General features: G+C 38.7%; 3 gene segments (V, D, J or C); all 3 read left to right on the top strand.

The window, feature by feature from the left end:
* Positions 1-1,263: 1,263 nt before the first annotated feature.
* LOC125902886 (T-cell receptor alpha chain V region CTL-F3-like) lies at positions 1,264-20,191 on the top strand. The segment is given in 3 exon segments: positions 1,264-1,432; positions 1,521-1,614; positions 18,831-20,191. Coding segments are annotated over 3 exon segments (423 nt in total).
* Positions 3,324-4,353, top strand: LOC125902880 (T cell receptor alpha variable 38-1-like). The segment is given in 2 exon segments: positions 3,324-3,489; positions 3,800-4,353. Coding segments are annotated over 2 exon segments (504 nt in total).
* The window catches only part of LOC125902883 (T-cell receptor alpha chain V region CTL-F3-like), a 9,076-nt gene continuing 2,396 nt past the window's right edge, over positions 18,223-24,902 (top strand). Inside the window, 2 exon segments of the V gene segment in view lie at positions 18,223-18,645; positions 24,315-24,416. Of these exon segments, the coding sequence occupies positions 18,600-18,645; positions 24,315-24,416 (148 nt within the window).

Below are 24,902 nucleotides of genomic sequence, written 5' to 3'. Positions count from 1 at the left end.
TTGGGCTTTATAAATAAGATTGATTGATTGATTGAATTCTTAATAACTTTGTAAACATTTTATTTGAAGGAGGTTTTAAACAAGGCCTGTGGGGTTTTTACTTCTCCCTGCACTGTATTACATTATTCATTTTTCTTGCCTTTTTGTGTGTTGTAATTGTGCAAAAAAATAAACCATAAACGAGGCCCCGTGAGGTGGGGGCCCATAGAGAGAGTTGGCCCTCTGACAGTGTATTGGCTGTGGAATGGGCCCTTATGTGTTCAAAGAAGAACTCTCATTAAATTAAAAACATCGGCTGTAACTGCCGTTGAAAAAGAGAAACACATCTCCATCATGTTTATTTTTCTTTTTTTTATGAAATACTGAATGACATCTTTAATAAAGTTATATACTTATTCTTTCACTGTAAACAAAGTGTTAAAATTGTTAATTCTTGTCTTTGGTCACATACATGCAGTATATACAGTGATGATTGCTGGGTAATGCGTGTGCTGATGTTATCTACCATCAGGTCTCTGATCATGTGAGATGATATGTGTTAGTGTGTACTGGGGCCCTTCAAAACTACCTTACACCACTGAGGAGGAGGAGGGTGTGTGAACCTTCAGCTGAGGTCTGTTTCTACATATGTTCAACACTGAAGACGTGACGTGTGGACTGTGGAGGATTTAGAGTTGTTTGAAGGACGGAGCTGTGGTGAGTACTGAAAGCAAGGAAACAAGTGATGGAACACGACATAAGTCATTGATTACTGATTTTGAGTTGGTCAACATGACATGTGACAGATGAGCAACTGGTCCAGAATGCTGACGTAAAGAAGTCTGCAGCAGTGAAGGAATCACTTCTGGTGTCAGCTGTGAAGAACTCACTCCAGTCAAGAATGAAGAGTACAGTTTAGAAGGCAGCACTGTTACTCTGTCCTACAGATACTCCAAACAAGCTGATGGTGATTATTGATCCTCTGGTGTTGTTGAAAAACCACCTGAGCTCCTCCAGCTCAGCGGTACAGAACCAGCAGAGTCTCTGAGATTAGACACCAGCTTTCCATGTAAACTGTCTGGATGAAATCAAGGTGATGACCTGCACATCTCCTCTGCTGTGTACTACTGTGCTGTGAGGCCCACAGTAACAGGAAACACCAAAACTCTGTACAAAAACCTGACAGCTCCTCACTCAACATTTACACACTTCAGCTTCTCCTTTTATTCAACAACAGAGCTGTGACTCAAGCATCATTGATTTCATGATCGTACCAGGGTGGCTGATGAGATGTCAATGTTGAGAGTTCCTCAGCAGATGATGAAGATGAAGGACCAATGATGTGAAGGCCCAGATCCATCAGAGTATCAATGTTCTTCCTCTGTCTCCTCCCCTCTCACTGCAGACATGAAACACTGGCTGAGAAACATCCTGATTCTGACTCTCTGTCTAGGTAACTCTTTAAACCTACTGATTGTTCTCCTTTAATCAATCATCTTTATTGATTCATCTCTTCCTCTGCATGTTCTCTTCTTCCCCAGAGTGTAAAGGAGAAGACAGAGTGATCCAGCCAACAGGAGATGTCATCGCTACTGAAGGACACACAGTTACACTTGGCTGTACATTTGAGACCAGTTACTCAGGTCCAACTTTGTTCTGGTACAAACAAGAACTAAATGATTACCCAAAGTTTATGCTACGAGGCTACTCTGGAGCAAAAGTTGCTGAAGTTTCTCAGGAAGACAGATTTGATGCAACACTCAACAAGACATCAGTTCCTCTGAAGATCCAGAAGCTTCAGCTGTCTGACTCTGCTGTGTACTACTGTGCTCTGCAGCCCACAGTGACAGGAAACACCAAAACTCTGTACAAAAACATTATGAGCAAAGACAACACAATACTCCACAACATCCACTAGAGGGAGTCACACACTGTTAGACTTTAACAGGAGGTCCAAATAAAGTCTACAGTCTTACAACAAGTCAGTTACAACAGTCTTACTACTTACAACAAAGCCACAAAACACAGAAGACTGAATCTACTGCATCAAATATGTGTTTGTGTCTTTTATGATAATGAGAAGTTTAAATTAATGAGAGTTTCACAGAGAAAATCCTCAGACATGCTAACAGAGAGGCTCCAACACTGATCCTTTAAGCTGAAACTGGTTCACACAACCTGACAGTTTGGACAAATAATGATTAAAATATGGATCACTAATTGATTTTATTGACACATAACATGTTTCTCTGTATGCTGACTGTGTTCCTCACTGATTTTTCAAATGAATAAACACATCATTGTTGATCTGATATTTAAAAATGTCCAGCTGGTAAAATGATGTTCACCCATGTAGAGAAGTATGTCTACTAACGAACACTGTGTTTGTGATTGGAGTCTCTCAGGCTGTGATTTTACTGAGGTGTACCACAGGGTTCAATCCTAGGTCCTCTCATTTTTATGACATGGTGCCTGTAGAGCAAATTACTTTAAACACAATATTGGTTTCCATTGTTTTGCTGCCAATCTGTGATTTGATATTCCATTTCCTTCCCACCTCCAGCTGGTACACAATGCTGCTCCCAGTCTGTTAACCAGGAGGAAGTGTAAGTGAGAGAAGTGAAAATACAGATCTAAGAGGAGACGGAGAGACTCAGGGAGGAGCTAAGATGTTACTGAACTATAGAAGAGAGAGAAACTTGTATATTCAACAGAGTTCAATACACAAACCATCAACATTACCTTTATTCAACATGCTGTCACTGCAGTATTGTGTCTTTTCTCTGCTGTTTCTTTACATTCTAACAGGTATGTTACATTCTGCATTTCAAAAAGATCACTGTCAACGTTTCTGAATGTCATTCACTTATTATGACTTTTACAACATGTTATAACAGAGTTATCTCTTCCTTTAGGTGTCAGCTGTGAAGAACTCACTCCAGTCAAGAATGAAGAGTACAGTTTACAAGGCAGCACTGTTACTCTGTCCTACAGATACTCCAAACAAGCAACTGGGGATCAATTTTTCTGGTATCGACAATATCCAGGAAAACCACCAGAGTTTTTCATGTATCATTCAGGGACTGGAGCAATATTAAATCAACGAATTCCTGGACTAACAATTAAAGTGGATCAAAACCTAATCAATATGAACATCTCCTCTGCTGCAGTGACAGACTCTGCTGTGTACTACTGTGCTGTGAGGCCCACAGTGACAGCAAAGCCACAGTCTCTGTACAAAAACACAAGCTGACACACTGACAAGCTGCTGGAAGCCTTTTTTCCACACTGTTGGACTCAACTTTTACCTCCACTAGAGGGCCACATTATCAAGTAGGCGCTGCACTACTTCTGCACTGTGTTCAACCATTCAGTCAATAAGAAGTGCTGCTGTGAAGAGAACAATTCTCACACTGAATGTTGAACATCAGCTAGTTTCTCCTGTTGATTTAAACCTTGTTGTAGAGATGGAACATTGGCTGTGGATTATTCTTGCTGCTCTTTTCTTTGGTAAGATACAAACAACTACATGTTTACTCTCTCAACACTTTTCACAACTAACTGAGCTGTGAGTGCTTTTAATGTTCACCATACAGAAAAGCTAAACACATCATTTCTGTTGGCATCTAGTACCTTCTAAATAACTCCTTATATGGTTTAATGTGACATCAGACAGAAGGCAGTGAAAATCCAGACTATTCTACATGTGTGTGTGTCTGACTCTCTGTCTAGGTAACTCTTTAAACCTACTGATTGTTCTCCTTTAATCAATCATCTTTATTGATTCATCTCTTCCTCTGCATGTTCTCTTCTTCCCCAGAGTGTAAAGGAGAAGACAGAGTGATCCAGCCAACAGGAGATGTCATCGCTACTGAAGGACACACAGTTACACTTGGCTGTACATTTGAGGCCAGTAGCCTAGTTCCATATTTATACTGGTACAAACAGGATGGAAACAACAGCCCCAAATTCATCCTGAGCCGCATTAAAGGGGACGATGGGAACACACCAGAAGAGTCCAGAGAGAGATTTTCATCCACACTGAATTCCACCTTCAGATCAGTTCCTCTGAAGATCCAGAAGCTTCAGCTGTCTGACTCTGCTGTGTACTACTGTGCTCTGCAGCCCACAGTGACAGGAAACACCAAAACTCTGTACAAAAACATGATGAGCAAAGACAACACAATACTCCACAACATCTACTCTGGCCCCGCCCACTGGTGTTTGAATCAACCAATGAGATTGTTTGTGTCTCCAGAGCAGAAATGTTGGAGGAACTAAAAGCACAATCAGGTTGATGTTGAGGAGAAGGGCTGTGCAGCAGAGAGGCTCTTTAGTTTGTTCATTCTACTGCAGTGAAGAACATTGCTCATCTGCTGTCTGTTTGGCTTTAACAACTCCAAAGACATGTTGCTTTACCTCTTTTTACTTTTCTTTCACTTTATAGGTGAGTGTGACAACAGAGATCAAAGTCTCATTAACCTGCTGTATTAACCACATATCTCACAACTAGAGGTTTATCTGTGTAAGGCAACAATTTCTACCACAGAAAAAGACATTTGCTCATGTTTGATCTCAGAAGTCTCCTGATGTTAGAATCTCTTGCAGACTAACTGACATGAATAATACTCATTTTGCAGCCCTGGGTTCCATGAACAGCATAAAGCCACAAACAACTGAAGAACATGTTGCAGAGGACACAAACATCAACCTGACCTGTAAATATGAGGGTGCTATCTACAATATCCAGTGGTACCGACAGTACCAGAGATCCAGACCAGAGTTCCTGCTCTACATCACAGAGGGAGGATCGATTTATCCAACTGATTCTGATTTCTCAGCTCACATTAACAAAACAGAGAAACGTGTTGATCTGGAGATCAACTCAGCTAAAGTGACAGACTCTGCTGTGTACTACTGTGCTCTGCAGCCCACAGTGACAGGAAACAACTCAACTCTGTACAAAATCCTTCTGAACAAAGACAACACAATACTCCACAGCGTCCACTAGAGGGAGCTGAATACTACATAACTTTAAGAGAGAATCAAACAACAGATGAGAAAAGTTGTCAGGTTAGATCTGAGAGGCAGAGACCAAAGGTGTCATCTCTCTTCACTGCTGTTTTATTCCGTAAATATCAACTGGTTTGCTCAATCACCTGCTCTATAAGTCCAATACTAAAGAAACCTGGTACAGATCTGAAGAATTTGAACAATGTTCTACCAATTTCAAATTTACTGTTCCTCCTGAAAACAGTTCAAATATCAGTTGCAGCTCAGGTCCTCACTCACTTTAGTCATAACAATGTGAACAATTTCAGTCTGGTTTTCGCTCCTGTCACAGTCCTGACACAGCTCTGGAAAAAATCACTAATGATCTCTTAATGGCAGCTGACTCTGGGCTTTTAAAGCCTTTGAAACCATCTCATTTATCATCCTTCTAGAGAGACTAGCTACCATTGGTATGATCAGCAATGCCCTCAACTGGTTTAAATCATATCTTTCTGGTCGTACTCACTCTGTTCAAATCAGAACTTTCAGATCCAGCTCTTTTCCAGTTACTAGTGGTGCTCCTCAGGGCTCTGCCTCAGGTCCCCATTTATTTATTATCTGCCTTCTACCTCTGGGCCATATCTTCAGAAAATCTGGTATTCATTTCCACTGTTATGTTGATGACACCCAGCTCTATCTATCCATTAGGTCTACTACCACTGCCATATGTGTGGTGTGTGTGTAAAGAGGGAAGTGCCAAGAGGTGAATTTCAAGTGCCAGTTCCCTTGTGTGGTTAACTATCAGACACTGAATCTCTCCTCCAGATTCCCCAGTCATCATGAAGAAGCCATGCTCAGTATCCCTCTGTTCATTTGCTCCCTTTTCTTTAACCTCTCTGGCTGACCTGGGAATGAAGATGAAAAGCCTCAACGTGTCCTTTAGATATTCTCCCTGTAAAATTTTTAAACTAAGTTGTTATCACAGTTTCACCCTATATTTTACAAGACTGCCCTGGTTCAACCACTTTTAAAAAGACCGTCTCTCGAGTCCTCTGATCTTAATACTTTCAGGCCCATTTCTAAGATCTCTTTTTTTGCAAAGGGTTTAGAAAGGATTGTAACAGATCAACTGTTAACTTCTATTAATGAAAATTATATCTTTTAAAAAAAATTAAGTCTGGTTTTTAGAAAAAAAAACAGCACTTAAACTGCACTTTTTTTTAAAGGTTTTAAAAGACTTGTTACTATCAACTGATGCTGGCCATAAATCACTTGTTGTCCTCTTTGCCACTGTAAAAAGATCACACTTTGAATTAAGTGCCTCCACAGATTGGTTGTGATGATAATGTGGTGTTATGAGATATTGTTTATATGTTTGTTTGTTTATTAGGATCCCCATTAGCCATAGCTATACTTCCTGGGGTCGGAGATATTAAATACAGTACATTCCAACTGAAAAATTAAAAACAAACAAAAAGAGGTAGCATAATAGAGGAAGGGGAAAAAAACAAGAAAATAAAAAGAAATGAAATGAAGCAAGCTCATACAACAAAATATACTTTAGATTACTGCTAAATAAGACCAATGCTACTTTTGACACTCGTATTGAGATTATAGTCATCCCGGTGACTGTTTAGATACATTCAATACTGTAGCCTACATATTCCTACATCCTGCACCAAGCAACAAAGATTCCTGGTGACTGTTTAGATACATTCAATACAATACATATTCATACATTCCACAACTAGCATCAAACAAAAATTCATACAAAGTATAGTTTTCGTAATTTATCCCAACGACCATCAGTCTCAGCTGGTAAATGGTTCTAGATTCTCACTCCATTTGCTATATTTTATAATTTCTATTCTATATCTATTCTTAGTTTATATTTAATGTTTTTACATATATTTAATAATTAATATCCATTATTTTATAATTATTATTCTATATATTTTAGTATTTGATATTTATTACTTAATAGTTGTATGAGGAATAATTCTTCATGATTCAGTTTGAAAGCAAATCCTCTTAAATCTAATAAAACTTAAGTCTCACTCTCCATGTCAGTTATTTCTGTCAGTGACTCTTGAACATATTCATGAATACCTAAATCTCAAACCATTTCAAAAATACAACTAACATATTTGAGTGGTATATTCCATATTTCTAAAACATGATCATCATATGACATAGAGTGTCACAATATTTAACTCCATTATTGACTAATCAAACAGATGAATAAAGTATCTCCATAAACTGGTTGTCATCACAGACTCAGGTTTTGATTTTGTTCTGATCTTTATAAAAGAAGTTTCTCTGTTGTTCTGTCAGGCTGTGATTTCTTGTGGTGTACCACAGGGTTCAATCCTAGGTCCTCTCATTTTATATACCTGTTGTCTTTAGGTCAAATTATTTCTAAACTCAAGATCAATTTCCACTGTTTTTCTGACAATATGTGATTATATATTTCATTAACATTAATTAATTATTAAGAATTAGAAGAAGAAGAAAAAACAAAAACACTTTCCACCTCCAGCTGGAAAAAAATGCTGCTCCCGGTCTGTTAACCAGGAGGAAGTGTAAGTGAGAGAAGTGAAAATACAGATCTAAGAGGAGACAGAGACTCAGGGAGGAGCTAAGATGTTACTGAACTATAGAAGAGAGAGAAACTTGCATATTCAACAGAGTTCAATACACAAACCATCAACATTACCTTTATTCAACATGCTGTCACTGCAGTATTGTGTCTTTTCTCTGCTGTTTCTTTACATTCTAACAGGTATGTTACATTCTGCATTTCAAAAAGATCACTGTCAACGTTTCTGAATGTCATTCACTTATTATGACTTTTACAACATGTTATAACAGAGTTATCTCTTCCTTTAGGTGTCAGCTGTGAAGAACTCACTCCAGTCAAGAATGAAGAGTACAGTTTACAAGGCAGCACTGTTACTCTGTCCTACAGATACTCCAAACTGTCACCTGGTGATTATTTCTACTGGTATCGACAATATCCAGGAAAACCACCAGAGTTCATCATCTCACACTCTGCTTCAGGAACAGAAGGAAATAAACAAATCCCCAGACTGACGATTAAAGTGGAGGACAAACAAATCAATATGAACATCTCCTCTGCTGCAGTGACAGACTCTGCTGTGTACTACTGTGCTGTGAGGCCCACAGTGACAGGAAACACCAAAACTCTGTACAAAAACATGATGAGCAAAGACAACACAATACTCCACAACATCCACTAGAGGGAGTCACACACTGTTAGACTTTAACACAACAAACGCTCAAACAACTCAACCAACATCAGAGGCATCCACCAAAGATGTCCTTTCTCTCCACTGCTGTTTGATCCTTAAAAGTCAAACTGGTTCAATCTGACAGTTTGATCCAGAGGACACATTACAAGATAATGATCCCCAGTGACTTTTACTGACACAGAATGTGCTTCTGTGTGAGTTCACTTTGTTTCCCAGGTATTATTCAAATGCAGTAATTAATGATCTTACAGAGACGTAATTAGTTAACCTCAGGTAAAATCAGACAGAACACACATTTACCCTCCTACAACCCTGTGTCCTCATATGAGGACATTTCTTTTGGGGTTTCCTGCACCTTATAGCTTATTCTGCTGAATTTAACCCTGTTGTCCTCGTTCTAGTGGTAGTGAGACCTCAACACACTAATCCATGTAAAAACAAGATGGCCACCAAGGTACAAAACCTGATCACATTTTATGGCTGAAACTTGTTTAAGCTTAATAATGTGTGTAGTTTGATATTGCATACAACTTGGACCAATTGTAACAAAAGTAACAAACTGAGCTGCTGTTAATTAAGAAATACTCGTTTGAGGACACTGGGACTTTACTACTGTATTATCACAACATTTTTACACAGGCCAATCAGGTGTGACAGACTGTTCCTACAAACAAAAGAACATTCCTAGCTGGGAATATGGAGCAAGGAAAATCCACCCAGAGTTATGAAATGAACAAATCACATGGCTTTTAGAGATATATAGCTTTTATTTATAATTTAGTTTTGCACAGCCATGTTCAGGTGGTTGAAATGAACAGTGTTGAACAGTTTAGACTTGAACAGTGACCCCTAACCCACAGAGTTACACAACATTGAACAAATGCTGCATTGTTTGTAATTTTGTTTTTGCACAACAATGTTGAAATAAAGTGTTTTATACTTTATTACACACTATTAAAAATGAACCCATTGGCCTCATATGAGGACATCACTATTCAAAAGCTACTTCCTGTTTAAAGACAATGTTTATTTTTTAGACTTATCAGGTCCTACTGATCCCAAACAGCTAGAAGAAATTAAAATGCATAAAAACAAAAGCTGGGGTCTCAGAGAGTTCACTTTTTTCCCCAGAAGCACAGACGTTAGAGATGCAAAAATAAACTAATTATATTAGAGCAACAAATTGACAAAGAAAACATGCAGAATCCCTCTAGGGAATTATATCAGAAGATTTTACTATTAAAATATGAATATAATAAAATCATAATCTCTAATGTAAACAGACATCTCTTGAATATGAAACGGCAATTTTTTGAATATGGCGAGAAACCGCATAGACTACTTGCCAGACAGCTAAGAAAAATGGAGAGCGATCATGCAATACATAGAATCAAATGTAAGACTGGAAAAACGCTTTCTAATCCTACTGAAATTACTAACAGGTTCCTCCAATTTTACGAAGAGCTATACCGCTCCAGAACAGGCAACAATATTGCAAAAATACAAGATTTTCTAAAAAACTGTGACCTCCCCTCTTTAAGTCAACAAGATAGTGACCTCTTAAATAAAGATATCTCGGAAGAAGAAATATTAATAGCAATTAATGGTCTAAAAAGTGGCAAGGCTCCTGGACTGGATGGTTTTACTGCAGAGTATTACAAAAAAATGTCTACAACCCTTCTCCCCCATCTTCACCGTTTGTTTACAAGCGCATTGGAGACGGATGACTTACCTCAAACAATGTATGATGCTGTCATAACAGTAATCCCCAAAAAAGATAAAGACCCTCGTGAAGTGGGTTCATTTAGACCACTATCCTTGCTTAACCTTGATAATCGATTGTTAGCTAAAATATTATCCCTTCGACTAAATAAAGTAATTGGTAAGATCATTCATCCTGATCAAACAGGTTTTAACCCCAAAAGATATTCTTTTTTTAATCTCAGACATTTATTTAATATCATGTATTCAACTCGTTTTCCAGATGATGATTTAGTGGTTCTTGCCCTTGATGCTGAAAAAGCTTTTGATCAAGTTGAATGGAATTATTTATTTTCAGTATTACATAAATTCAACATAGGAGAAATTTTTGTTAAATATGTGAAATTCCTTTATAAATGTCCTGAAGCCAGAATAATTACAAATCAAACCATATCACCTGAATTTGCACTCTACAGAGGCACAAAACAGGGCTGCGTCCTCTGTCCTCTTCTGTTTGCTCTTGCAATAGAGCCATTAGCAGAGACGGTACGATCTGACCCTGTGATCCATGGCTATGACACAGACGGGACGCAAAATAGATTTTCGTTATATGCAGATGACATTTTGTTATATATTAAGAAACCAGAGTTGAGCATTCCTCATATTCTTGATTTGATCACATTCTTCGGTAGTCTCTCTGGATACTGTTTTAATTGGAGTAAGAGTGAACTCATGCCCATCAGGCTGCAAGACCCAACCTTCCTTGAGTTATTGCCCTTTAAGACAACTACTGAATTTACTTACTTAGGCATAAAGGTCACTCAAAAATATAAGGATTTATATAAAGCAAATTTCCCCCCTTTTCTTAATAAACTTCAGTCATGTCTGAAGTTTTGGCAAACGCTCCCTCTCTCACTTATTGGTAGAGTAAATGCAATTAAAATGATTAGTCTTCCTCAGTTACTTTATCTTTGTCCAAAATTTGCCAGTTTATTTAAATAAGAATTTCTTTAAACAAATAGATTCTATTATTAACCCCTTTTTGTGGAATAATAAAAAACATCGGATTAAAAAGAATCATTTATGTAAACCAAAAATTGAGGGGGGTCTGTCTTTACCTGACTTTATCCGATATTATTATGCAGCAAATGCCAGAGTGATAATGTTTTTCACTCCTTCCAATATTCTCCTAAATGGCTGATACTTGAAAGTGAGGACAGTTATCCATACCGACCTGTGTCCATCCTAATGGCGCCATCTAGAGTACACAGCTCCAAATATAATAATAATGTACTAATTTGTGCAACAGTGGACATCTGGAAACAGATAGGTAAGCTTGTTGATTTGAGCCTCTTATATCCACTGATGCCAATCGTCGGAAATCCCTCATTCCCTCCATCCACTTTAGATTATACTTTTAATATATGGGAAAGAGCTGGTATTAAGACTTTTTTGGATCTCCACGTTGAGGGCGTTTTTGCTTCCTTCCAACAATTAGTTGACAAGTGTGGACTCCCCAAAAATAATTTTTTTTAGATATTTACAGGTAAGAGACCATATCCGTAAACGAGTCCATCATATAAGATAATGTCTCATTCCACTGTTAGGGAAATTATTAGTCGCTCCCCCTACTCTCCTCATCTTATTTCAGATTTCTACATAAGTTTACAACAGGACAAAGTTGACACCTCAAACATACGTACACATTGGGAAAGAGATCTTGGCATTATTATTACTGATGAACAATGGAATCATAGTTTGACACAAATACATAGATGTTCAATAAACGTTAGACATTGCCTCGTGCAATTTAAGATTGTGCACAGGCTACACTATTCTAAAGTGAAATTGCACAGACTATTTCCTTCTGTGTCACCCTTATGTGAAAAATGTGAGACAAGTGAGGCCACTCTCGCTCACAGTTTTATTCTATGTCCTAAAATTGAGAATTACTGGATTGATGTTTTCAATATTATTTCTAAAATACTTGGATTCCAAGTGAAACCAGATCCTCAAATAATTATCTTTAATCTGTCTGAGAATTTGAGTGGTCTCTCTTTGTCCCAACAGCATTTTGTTAACTTCTGTCTCATTTCTGCTAAAAAATATATATTAATGTTATGGAAGGGGAAAGATGTACCTAATGTTAAAATGTGGATTGCCGATGTTGTTAACTCACTGGAGATGGAGAGGATTAGATATCTTAGGATGGATCAGGCATATAGGTTTGATATAATATGGAAACCACTTATTCTACATCTGCAGGGAACCTCTAACACAGACTAAACTACTAACCTTTTTTGCTTTGTTTTTTTGTCTCTGTTTTTATACTGCTTATATTTAGGTTCTCTGGGCTTTTGTTTGCTTGGGTGGGTGGGATCTATGTTACATTGAATAATAATTTAGACAAATCATGTAAGGTTTTGGACACCTTGCTGATTTTTTTTTACATCAATTTTTTTCTCCCTTTTCTTTTTTTTTCTCTGTTTGTGTGCTGTGTGTGTGTGTGTGTGTGTGTGTGTGTGTGTGTGTGTGTGTGTGTGTGTACAATGATGAGACAGACAAATGAAGGAATAACGATGTTGTGTGAGGATTTAATCTTCTTCTATTTGCTCTATTCGCAGAAGTCAGCTGGCCTCTATTTGGGACAGTAAGTTATGAGACAGACCTTCGAAGCCTAGCTATAATAGATACAGTGCAGGTTAGATCTATAGAGTATAAGCTTACGACTGGTCTTCTCCCCCCCACCACCATGTGGTCTGGCACTTTTGCAGACTCCCTCGTACAGATACTGAGGCTCTGTCTTGTTTTGTTTTTTGTTTGTTTGTTTTTTTTGTCATTTTTACTTTTATTCTGGTTTTCGTTTGTTTGTGTGTTTTCTGCTGGTATTATGGATGGTTTGGTTGTTTGTACTAAAACTATTTGTTTGTTGCTGTTGTTGTCGTTGTTCTGTCTGTTTCTTGCTTACATGTTGGTGTTGTATGTCCTTTTTGTTGGATAAAAAAGTGCTGTATTTAAGTGACGTTATGTAACTCACAGCAATTTCTCCAAACACCTGAATAAAAATGTTTCAAAAAAGAAAAATAAATAAATAAAAGAGATGCAAAAATAATTTCTATAGCTTGAGCTTTGATTGATCAAAAGCAACAAAAGGTTTATCTCTGGCCCCGCCCACTGGTGTTTGAATCAACCAATGAGATTGTTTGTGTCTCCAGAGCAGAAATGTTGGAGGAACTAAAAGCACAATCAGGTTGATGTTGAGGAGAAGGGCTGTGCAGCAGAGAGGCTCTTTAGTTTGTTCATTCTACTGCAGTGAAGAACATTGCTCATCTGCTGTCTGTTTGGCTTTAACAACTCCAAAGACATGTTGCTTTACCTCTTTTTACTTTTCTTTCACTTTATAGGTGAGTGTGACAACAGAGATCAAAGTCTCATTAACCTGCTGTATTAACCACATATCTCACAACTAGAGGTTTATCTGTGTAACGCTAGGGCCACACCGCCCGCGGAAGCGCCGCGAATAGCCTCGAAGCGCCGAGAAGAGAAGGCAGTTTCCGTTCGGCGCCCATGTTAACCGACTGTGTCGTCCACACTGGCCGCGCCGCGCCGGGAAGCTCCGCGGCAGGCTCACGATTTGCAGCGATCAGTTCGGCGTCTGGTCTATTTTCTGCGCGAGCCGCGAGCAAATCTGACAAGCCAGGCAGTGAAAAACAAGAGCTGGGAGCAGAATCGCTTTTCGACGGCGTGGAGAAATGCACGTCTGATGTGAACGGAGGTGCTCTGGCGCGCACGAGAATTTCGGTGCGCTGCGCTTCCGCGGGCAGTGTGGCCCTGGCGTAAGGCAACAATTTCTACCACAGAAAAAGACATTTGCTCATGTTTGATCTCAGAAGTCTCCTGATGTTAGAATCTCTTGCAGACTAACTGACATGAATAATACTCATTTTGCAGCCCTGGGTTCCATGAACAGCATAAAGCCACAAACAACTGAAGAACATGTTGCAGAGGACACAAACATCAACCTGACCTGTAAATATGAGGGTGCTATCTACAATATCCAGTGGTACCGACAGTACCAGAGATCCAGACCAGAGTTCCTGCTCTCCATCACAGAGGGAGGATCGATTTATCCAACTGATTCTGATTTCTCAGCTCACATTGACAAAACAGAGAAACATGTAGATCTGGAGATCAACTCAGCTAAAGTGACAGACTCTGCTGTGTACTACTGTGCTCTGCAGCCCACAGTGACAGGAAACAACTCAACTCTGCACAAAATCCTTCTGAACAAAGATAACACAATACTCCACAGCGTTCACTAGAGGGAGCCGAATACTACATAACTTTAAGAGAGAATCAAGCAACAGATGAGAAAAGTTGTCAGGTTAGATCTGAGAGGCAGAGACCAAAGGTGTCATCTCTCTTCACTGCTGTTTTATTCCGTAAATATCAACTGGTTTGCTCAATCACCTGCTCTATAAGTCCAATACTAAAGAAACCTGGTGCAGATCCTAACAATTTGAACAATGTTCTACCAATTTCAAATTTACTGTTCCTCCTGAAAACAGTTCAAATATCAGTTGCAGCTCAGGTCCTCACTCACCTTAGTCACAACAATGTGAACATTTTCAGTCTGGTTTTCGCTCCTGTCACAGTCCTGACACAGCTCTGGTAAAAATCACTAATGATCTCTTAATGGCAGCTGACTCTGGGCTTTTAAAGCCTTTGAAACCATCTCATTTATCATCCTTCTAGAGAGACTAGCTACCATTGGTATGATCAGCAATGCACTCAACTGGTTTAAATCATATCTTTCTGGTCGCACTCACTTTGTTCAAATCAGAACTTTCAGATCCAGCTCTTTTCCAGTTACTAGTGGTGCTCCTCAGGGCTCTGTCCTAGGTCCTCTTTTATTTATTATCTGCCTTCTACCTCTGGGCCATATCTTCAGAAAATCTGGTATTCATTTCCACTGTTATGTTGATGACACCCAGCTCTATCTATCCATTAGGTCTACTGCCACTGCCATATGTGTGGTGTGTGTGTAAAGAGGGAAACGCCAAGAGGTGAATTTCAACTGCCAGTTCCCTTGTGTGGTTAAATATCAGACACTGAATCTCTCCTCCAGATTCCCCAGTCATCGTGAAGAAGCCATGCTCAGTATCCCTCTGTTCATTTGCTCCCTTTTCTTTAACCTCTCTGGCTGACCTGGGAATGAAGATGAAAAGCCTCAACGTGTCCTTTAGATATTCTCCCTGTAAAATTTTTAAACTAAGTTTTTATCACAGTTTCACCCTATATTTTACAAGACTGCCCTGGTTCAACCACTTTTAAAAAGACCGTCTCTCGAGTCCTCTGATCTTAATACTTTCAGGCCCATTTCTAAGATCTCATTTTTTTTTCAAAGGGTTTAGAAAGGATTGTAACAGATCAACTGCTGACTTCTTTTAATGAAAATAATATCTTTAAAAAAAAAATTAAGTCTGGTTTTTAGAAAAAAAAACAGCACTTAAACTGCACTTTTTTTTAAAAGGTTTTTGAAAGACTTGTTACTATCAACCGATGCTGGCCATAAATCACTTGTTGTCCTCTTTGCCACTGTAAAAAGATTACACTTTGAATTAAGTGCCTCCACAGATTGGTTGTGATGATAATGTGGTTTTATGAGATATTGTTTATATGTTTGTTTGTTTGTTTATTATTATTATTATTAAAAACAAACATAAAGAGGTAGCATAATAGAGGAAAGGAAAACAAACAAGAAAATGAAAATAAAAAGAAAAGAAACTAAGCAAAATTATACGACAAAATATACTTTAGATTATTGCTAAATAAGACCAATGCTACTTTTGACACTCATATTGAGGTTATAGTCATCCTGGTGACTGTTTAGATACATTCAGTACTGTAGCCTACATATTCCTACATCCTGCACCAAGCAACAAAGATTCCTGGTAACTGTTTAGATACATTTAATACAATACATATTCATACATTCCACAACTAGCATCAAACAAAAATTTATACAAAGTGTAGTTTTTGTAATTTATAACAACGACCATTAATCTCAGCTGGTAAATGGCTCAAGATTCTCACTCCATTCGCTATATTTTATCATTTCTATCTATTCTTAGTTTATATTTAATGTTTTTACATATATTTAATAATTAATATCCATTATTTTATAATTATTAAACCATTTCAAAAATACAACTAACATATTTGAGTGGTATATTCCATATTTCAAAAACATGATCATCATATGACATAGAGTGTCACAATATTTAATTCCATTATTGACTAATCAAAGAGATGAATAAAGTATCTCCACAAACTGGTTGTCATCACCAACTCAGGTTTTGATTTTTTTCTGATCTTTATAAAATAAATTTCTCTGTTGTTCTGTCAGGCTGTGATTTCTTGTGGTGTACCACAGGGTTCAATCCTAGGTCCTCTCATGTTATATTTACCTGTTGTCTTTAGGTCAAATTATTTCTAAACTCAAGATCAATTTCCACTGTTTTGCTGAAAATATGTGATTATATATTTCATTAAAATAAAAGTAATTATGGCAGGTGGTTTGTGAAGTGCTGATGTTCTAGCTTTTCTAAAATTAATTTATAAAAGAATCAGCAGAAGAAGAAAAAAAAGAAACAACTTCCCACCTCTAGCTGGTACAAAATGCTGCTCTCAGGTAGGTAAAAGCTGGAAGAATGAATGCCTTTAAAGGGATCTGTTTGTAATGTTTGCTAGAAATCACTGGAACAGAACATCAGTGTTTAAACTGTCATTAACAACATGTATCTCTTCCTGTATGTATCGGTGAGATAGTCATCCTAAATTTCTGACACCGTCAGAATGTTATCTCAGGTTATCTTTGGTCACAAGACGTTGACATTGGCTGTCCTTGAACCTGTCTCACAGTGCGACGTAAGACCACCGTTTTAGAGCCACGACCAAAGATATCGCCACGTTTCTCCCACGATGGTCATCTTTCGTCTGGGACAGCCCAAAATCACACAGTGTATACCGGCCATTAGGCTGTGATTTTACTGAGGTGTACCACAGGGTTCAATCCTAGGTCCTCTCATTTTTATGACATGGTGCCTGTAGAGCAAATTACTTAATATTATTAATACACAATATTGGTTTCCATTGTTTTGCTGACAATCTGTGATTTGATATTCCATTTCCTTCCCACCTCCAGCTGGTACAAAATGCTGCTCCCAGTCTGTTAACCAGGAGGAAGTGTAAGTGAGAGAAGTGAAAATACAGATCTAAGAGGAGACGGAGAGACTCAGGGAGGAGCTAAGATGTTACTGAACTATAGAAGAGAGAGAAACTTGTATATTCAACAGAGTTCAATACACAAACCATCAACATTACCTTTATTCAACATGCTGTCACTGCAGTATTGTGTCTTTTCTCTGCTGTTTCTTTACATTCTAACAGGTATGTTACATTCTGCATTTCAAAAAGATCACTGTCAACGTTTCTGAATATGATTCACTTATTATGACTTTTACAACATGTTATAACAGAGTTATCTCTTCCTTTAGGTGTCAGCTGTGAAGAACTCACTCCAGTCAAGAATGAAGAGTACAGTTTAGAAGGCAGCACTGTTACTCTGTCCTACAGATACTCCAAACAAGCAGCTAGTAATGATCACTTTTACTGGTATCGACAATATCCAGGAAAACCACCAGAGTTCCTCGTCTCTCATCTGGAATCAGGGGATGGAGTAGTATCTCCAGTCTCTGGACTGTCTGTTACAGTGAGTGAGGATAAAACCCAAATGGACCTGCAGATCTCCTCTGCTGCAGTGACAGACTCTGCTGTGTACTACTGTGCTGTGAGGCCCACAGTGACAGGAAACACAAAAACATTATGAGCAAAGACAACACAATACTCCACAACATCCACTAGAGGGAGTCACACACTGTTAGACTTTAACAGGATGTGATGAACCACTGACAGCCTATTCACTCTAAATTACATCTCACCACAGTAACCATGACAACACTCAGTGGAATATTTGTTTCAAACTTCAGCACAAAATGTTTTAAAAAGACCTAAAATAAGAAGGATTATACCTTTCAGATATAATAAAGCACAATGTTCTCATGACTTTCTAAAGATGTAGATGTACATTTAATGTATCTGTTTTATTTACAGATTAGCACTGACATTCAAACCTATGGACTGGTTTGGAAACACATCCCATGGTTCAAAGTCTGAGGTCAACCAGTGAATCTGTCTCTGATCTGTTTGTAATGTTTGCTAGAAATCACTGGAGCAGGACATCAGAGTTTAAACTCTCATTATATTTGTTTCCATCTTGATTAAAAAGATGTAATGCAGTTCAGTGTTTGTGTGATTCTTAACTCTCTTTAGACAGAAGCTCTTGAGAAGGAAGTCCTTTTTCTCTACAGTTTGTGTTTCTATCATTGTTGATAAGATGGAGTTAACAGACATCCTGTTATCATCTCCAATACAATCACTGAGAGTCAGGACAATGATGTCATCATGCTAAATGTCATGTCAATGTTGAGAGTTCCTCAGCAGATGATGAAGATGAAGGACCAATGATGTGAAGGCCCAGATCCATCAGAGTATCAATGTTCTTCCTCTGTCTCCTCCCCTCTCACTGCAGACATGAAACACTGGCTGAGAAACATCCTGATTCTGACTCTCTGTCTAGGTAACTCTTTAAACCTACTGATTGTTCTCCTTTAATCAATCATCTTTATTGATTCATCTCTTCCTCTGCATGTTCTCTTCTTCCCCAGAGTGTAAAGGAGAAGACAGAGTGATCCAGCCAACAGGAGATGTCATCGCTACTGAAGGACACACAGTTACACTTGGCTGTACATTTGAGACCAGTGACAGAACTCCATATTTATACTGGTACAAACAAGAAGCTAAAGATCACCCAAAGTACATGCTGAAGCGTTTGTCAAACACAGGAGATAATGCTCCAGAGTTCCAGAAAGACAGATTTGATGCAACACTCAACAAGACATCAGTTCCTCTGAAGATCCAGAAGCTTCAGCTGTCTGACTCTGCTGTGTACTACTGTGCTCTGCAGCCCACAGTGACAGGAAACACCAAAACTCTGTACAAAAACATGATGAGCAAAGACAACACAATACTCCACAACATCCACTAGAGGGAGTCACACACTGTTAGACTTCAGTAGTTTGTGATGAAGCAGTTCAGATTCTTTGTAGTGGTGATAAAACTGGTCTTCTTAAAGTTAGCTTCAGATTTTGCAGCTCAACCCCTGACCTATATTCTCAACCTCTCTCTAAGCTCTAAGGTAATTCCAAAAACATGGAAGTCAGCCTTTGTTCTCCCACTACTGAAAGAGAGGTCACGTAATTAAACAATTACAGGCCCATTTCAAAGCTGTCAGTTCTCACAAAGGACCTCAAACAACTTGTCAGTGAACAATTGAAGGCGTTTTTATGTAACAATACTATTCTATCCAAACATCAGTCTGGCTTCAGAAAGCAACACAGCACCATTCCTGCAACTATGAAGGTGGTGAACAGTATCACTGGCATTTCTGACATGAAGCAGTGCTGTGCAGCTCTATTTATTGACCCGTCCAAAGCCTTTGATGATGTTGACCATCTTATTTTAAAACAGAGGTTGACTAGTATTGGTGTATCTGACCAGGCCGTGGGCTGGTTTGTGAATTGCCTCTCAGAAAGGTCTCAGTGTGTTCAGTTTGATGGGCTCACCTCTAACAGGCTCAACACTTGTAACGGTGTACCCCAGGGTTCTGTGTTCGCTCCCCTCATATTTTCACTTTATATTAACAGTCTTGGTCAAAACGTGGATGGTGCCAGTTTTCATTTTTATGCTGATGACACGGTGGCACATTGTGCTGGCTCATCCATCACAGAGGCTGTGGCCAAACTGCAGGCTGTCGTTAATGTTATCCAGATTGAGCTTTCACAGCTAAAGCTGCTTTTAAATGCTGATAAAACTAAGATCATACATTTCTGTAATGCTGGGAAGAAGCCTGTGAACACTCCTGATGTTCTTACTGCTCAGGGAAAGAAGTTAGAGGTCGTCACGTGTTATAAATATCTCAGTATTTGGCTCGATGACTCCGTTTGTTTTAAACCTCAGGTTGATGATCTTCTTAAAAAGCTAACATTGAAGTTTTATTTCACAAACGAGTCCTGTTTCTCCTCTGAGGCCAGAAAGACACTGGCTGCTGCTACGTATTTACCAGTTCTGGACAGTGTTGTGTGTAACGCGTTACAAAGTAACGCGTTACAGTAACGTAACTACTTTTATTTGGGTAAAAAGTAGTGTAACGTGTTATTACTGAAAATATGGTAATGGAACGTAGTTACTTTGTCAGTTGGGCACAACGTTACTTTTCCCGGGGACAGATTTGACGGTGACACTGCCTGTCTGCCTCAGCTGCGCACTAGGCAGGAACTGTGACAGTTGCCATGTCAACAGTACAGACAGGAGCGCCAAAATCAAGAATCGTATGAGGAATATGGAATATACACACTCCTCCTCGGATTATTTTAATGGTTTGTCAACCAAAGAGAGGTTAGCTTATTGTAATAAGCTTATTGTAATAAGCTAACAATTAGCAACAGGAGGTTTTGATACTTTCATGTCTGTCAGACTCAACGAAATGGCCCAAGACAGTTCACATTTTTTATATCTTGTGAGAAACCTGCATTTATCGCATGAAAACTCAAGGTATACAACCTGATGTGTATAATTTGTACTTTCTCATGTCCAAGATATTGAATACATTTATCATGATTTTTGTGTTTCACAGACAAAAGTACTGCAGCCAGCGAAGACACAAACAGTAACGGAACAATGTCAAGACCTGGGCGATTCTGAACAAGTCGACCAACTATATACGGGTCCATGTCATTGGTTCGACAGCCCATTGGTTCGACATCCCATTAGTCCGACTGTCCGCAGCGCTGAATGGCTTGAGGCGGAGCAGGCTCACGGCTTATGAGTTTGTCACTTTCTTTTTCATTTTAACCCACACCATGATCTTTTCCTGACCCTAACCAAGTGGTTTTGTGCCTAAACCTAACCAGAACTTAACCACAGGGCATCATGATGATTTCAGAACGGACTTAGGAACAATGAGTTTAACATGGTCAGAACAATGGGATGTCGAACCAATGGGCAGTTCCCCTATATACTGACAGCGAACTGCACTTGTATGGCTGGGTAAGTGTAAGGAAATCAAAACAACCCCCAAAACATCAATGAAATGCAGCATTGTGTTAACAGAAAACAGAACAATCATAACCTGCCTACCTTCCTGGCGCTGTGTGAACGGCAGCCTGTTGCAGCAGCTCCTATTTTGTGTATTTTAAATTGCTGCTGTGACATTGAAATTTCCCCCCGAGGGGTTAATAAAGTCCCTACCATACCATACCAGAAGAGAAAATGAATTATTCATGAATATGACACTTTTTGTTCAAAGATAGTGTCTGTGAATATTAATATTTTCCTCATTCAGTGATGCAGCAGGTCTGGCAAATAGGCTATTAGTAGCAGTAATCTGTCATGTAACAAATTCATGTAGCCTAGTTAACACAAATTAACTCTCACTCTTTAATCTTTATTTTATCACCAAAGTGGTAAATACCAGTGGGAAACTCGGATTTTTTCACATTTAGGAAATGAGGTGGGGTTCTACCCAAAGTCAAGCACCATAAAAGTAACGTAAAAGTAACAAGTAACGTAAAAAGTTACTTTTCACAGAGGATAACTAAGTAAAGTAAGGGATTACTTTTTTAAGAAGTAACGAGTAACAAGCAAACACTACTTTTTAAAAGTAACTTCCCCAACACTGGTTCTGGATCACTGTGATCTGCTGTGCATGAATGCATCATTGTTTGAACATGTTAGATACTGCATATCATATCACTGTGCGCTTTATTCCAGGGCTGGTCGGCCATCTTTGACCTTTCGTAGGCTGACTCACTGGTATTTGTTCATTTATAAAGCCATACTGGGTAAACTCCCTCCATACATTTGTTCTTTGAACAGAGATCTGACTGTAGCTACAGTCTGAGATCTCAACACTTAGTTCTGTTGTCTGTTCCTGGTTCTCGGACTGAGCTGGACAAAACGTTTTTCTGTGCTCTGCTGCTCTCACCTGGAATAACCTTCAGGAAGAGTTGAAACTACGTGAACTGGTCTCTGTCTGATTTTAAAGCTCTCATAAGTACAAGGATGAATGAATCTGTTGGTTCTTGTCATTGTGTGCAGGTGTTCTAATATTTCTACATGTTCCTGTAGATCTTTTATGTTTTCATTGTGTTGTTGTTTGGCTGTAACTTTTTCATATGCTGCTGTCTCAGCCAGGTCTCTCTTGTAAAAGAGATCCTTGATCTCAACAGGACTTACCTGGTTAAATATGGGTTAATAAAATCTTAAAATAATAAAAACAACAGAAAATGAAGCCCTGACGATTCAACACAGAACTAGGTAAAGTGTTTCACACAAACACTGATGATGATGAGGTGTTGTGGGATGTTTTTTATGTGAACATTACCTCATCATAAATGAGTGTAAATCCTCTCATGTCTAATAGAGCTCAAAGCAACTTTGTGGCTCAGTTATTTCTGTGATGAACTTCTTAGATATTCATAACTGCCCTAATCTGAAACAATTTATATAACATGAACACTTTTACACTGTAATGAGTAAAATATTCAGTGTCCAAATAAACATGTAAATCATATGTAATATTGTGTCATTATATTTATTGTCAAATTTAATGCCATTGGAAATCACACATTTTGAGTCAATTAATGGGTCCATGTCATTGGTCCAACATCCCATTAGTCTGACAATCCTACTTTGCTGATGTTAAGCTTACAGCTCAAAGTCTGGATAAAATATTTGAAGCTGAGCTTTTCTTTATTATTAGCTGATTTAAATTGTCTCCACTTTACAAGTACAAATTAGGTCATTCCTCGTTTTGCCCAAAACCCCAAAAGGATGATCCATCCTTGAAATTATTGGAACTATGTTTCAGTAACTCCTGTTATAAAGCATCACAAAAAAGAAAAGAAAGATAAACGTCCCACCTCCAGCTGGTACAAAATGCTGCTCCCAGTCTGTTAACCAGGAGGAAGTGTAAGTGAGAGAAGTGAAAATACAGATCTAAGAGGAGACGGAGAGACTCAGGGAGGAGCTAAGATGTTACTGAACTATAGAAGAGAGAGAAACTTGTATATTCAACAGAGTTCAATACACAAACCATCAACATTACCTTTATTCAACATGCTGTCACTGCAGTATTGTGTCTTTTCTCTGCTGTTTCTTTACATTCTAACAGGTATGTTACATTCTGCATTTCAAAAAGATCACTGTCAACGTTTCTGAATGTCATTCACTTATTATGACTTTTACAACATGTTATAACAGAGTTATCTCTTCCTTTAGGTGTCAGCTGTGAAGAACTCACTCCAGTCAAGAATGAAGAGTACAGTTTACAAGGCAGCACTGTTACTCTGTCCTACAGATACTCCAAACAAGCAACGAGCAGTGATCGATTCTTCTGGTATCGACAATATCCAGGAAAACCACCAGAGTTCATCATGTATCATTCAGGGACTGGAGCAATATTAAATCAACCAATTCCTGGACTAACAATTAAAGTGGATCAAAACCTAATCAATATGAACATCTCCTCTGCTGCAGTGACAGACTCTGCTGTGTACTACTGTGCTGTGAGGCCCACAGTGACAGCAAAGCCACAGTCTCTGTACAAAAACACAAGCTGACACACTGACAAGCTGCTGGAAGCCTTTTTTCCACACTGTTGGACTCAACTTTTTACCTCCACTAGAGGGCCACATTATCAAGTAGGCGCTGCACTACTTCTGCACTGTGTTCAACCATTCAGTCAATAAGAAGTGCTGCTGTGAAGAGAACAATTCTCACACTGAATGTTGAACATCAGCTAGTTTCTCCTGTTGATTTAAACCTTGTTGTAGAGATGGAACATTGGCTGTGGATTATTCTTGCTGCTCTTTTCTTTGGTAAGATACAAACAACTACATGTTTACTCTCTCAACACTTTTCACAACTAACTGAGCTGTGAGTGCTTTTAATGTTCACCATACACAAAAGCTAAACACATCATTTCTGTTGGCATCTAGTACCTTCTAAATAACTCCTTATATGGTTTAATGTGACATCAGACAGAAGGCAGTGAAAATACAGACTATTCTACATGTGTGTGTGTCTGACTCTCTGTCTAGGTAACTCTTTAAACCTACTGATTGTTCTCCTTTAATCAATCATCTTTATTGATTCATCTCTTCCTCTGCATGTTCTCTTCTTCCCCAGAGTGTAAAGGAGAAGACAGAGTGATCCAGCCAACAGGAGATGTCATCGCTACTGAAGGACACACAGTTACACTTGGCTGTACATTTGAGACCAGTAAGCCAGGTCCAACTTTGTTCTGGTACAAACAGGATGGAAACAACAGCCCCAAATTCATCCTGAGCCGCATTAAAGGGGACGATGGGAACACACCAGACGAGTCCAGAGAGAGATTTTCATCCACACTGAATTCCACCTTCAGATCAGTTCCTCTGAAGATCCAGAAGCTTCAGCTGTCTGACTCTGCTGTGTACTACTGTGCTCTGCAGCCCACAGTGACAGGAAACACCAAAACTCTGTACAAAAACATGATGAGCAAAGACAACACAATACTCCACAACATCCACTAGAGGGAGTCACACACTGTTAGACTTCAGTAGTTTGTGATGATGCAGTTCAGATTCTTTGGAGTGGTGATAAAACTGGTCTTCTTAAAGTTAGCTTCAGATTTTGCAGCTCAACCCCTGACCTATATTCTCAACCTCTCTCTAAGCTCTAAGGTAATTCCAAAAACATGGAAGTCAGCCTTTGTTCTCCCACTACTGAAAGAGA

Source organism: Epinephelus fuscoguttatus, linkage group LG15 (genome assembly GCF_011397635.1).
Source record: "Epinephelus fuscoguttatus linkage group LG15, E.fuscoguttatus.final_Chr_v1".
In the NCBI taxonomy this organism is placed as follows: Eukaryota; Metazoa; Chordata; class Actinopteri; order Perciformes; family Serranidae; genus Epinephelus; species Epinephelus fuscoguttatus.
Note: the sequence above shows the minus strand (reverse complement) of the source record. Positions and strands in the feature narration are given on the sequence as shown.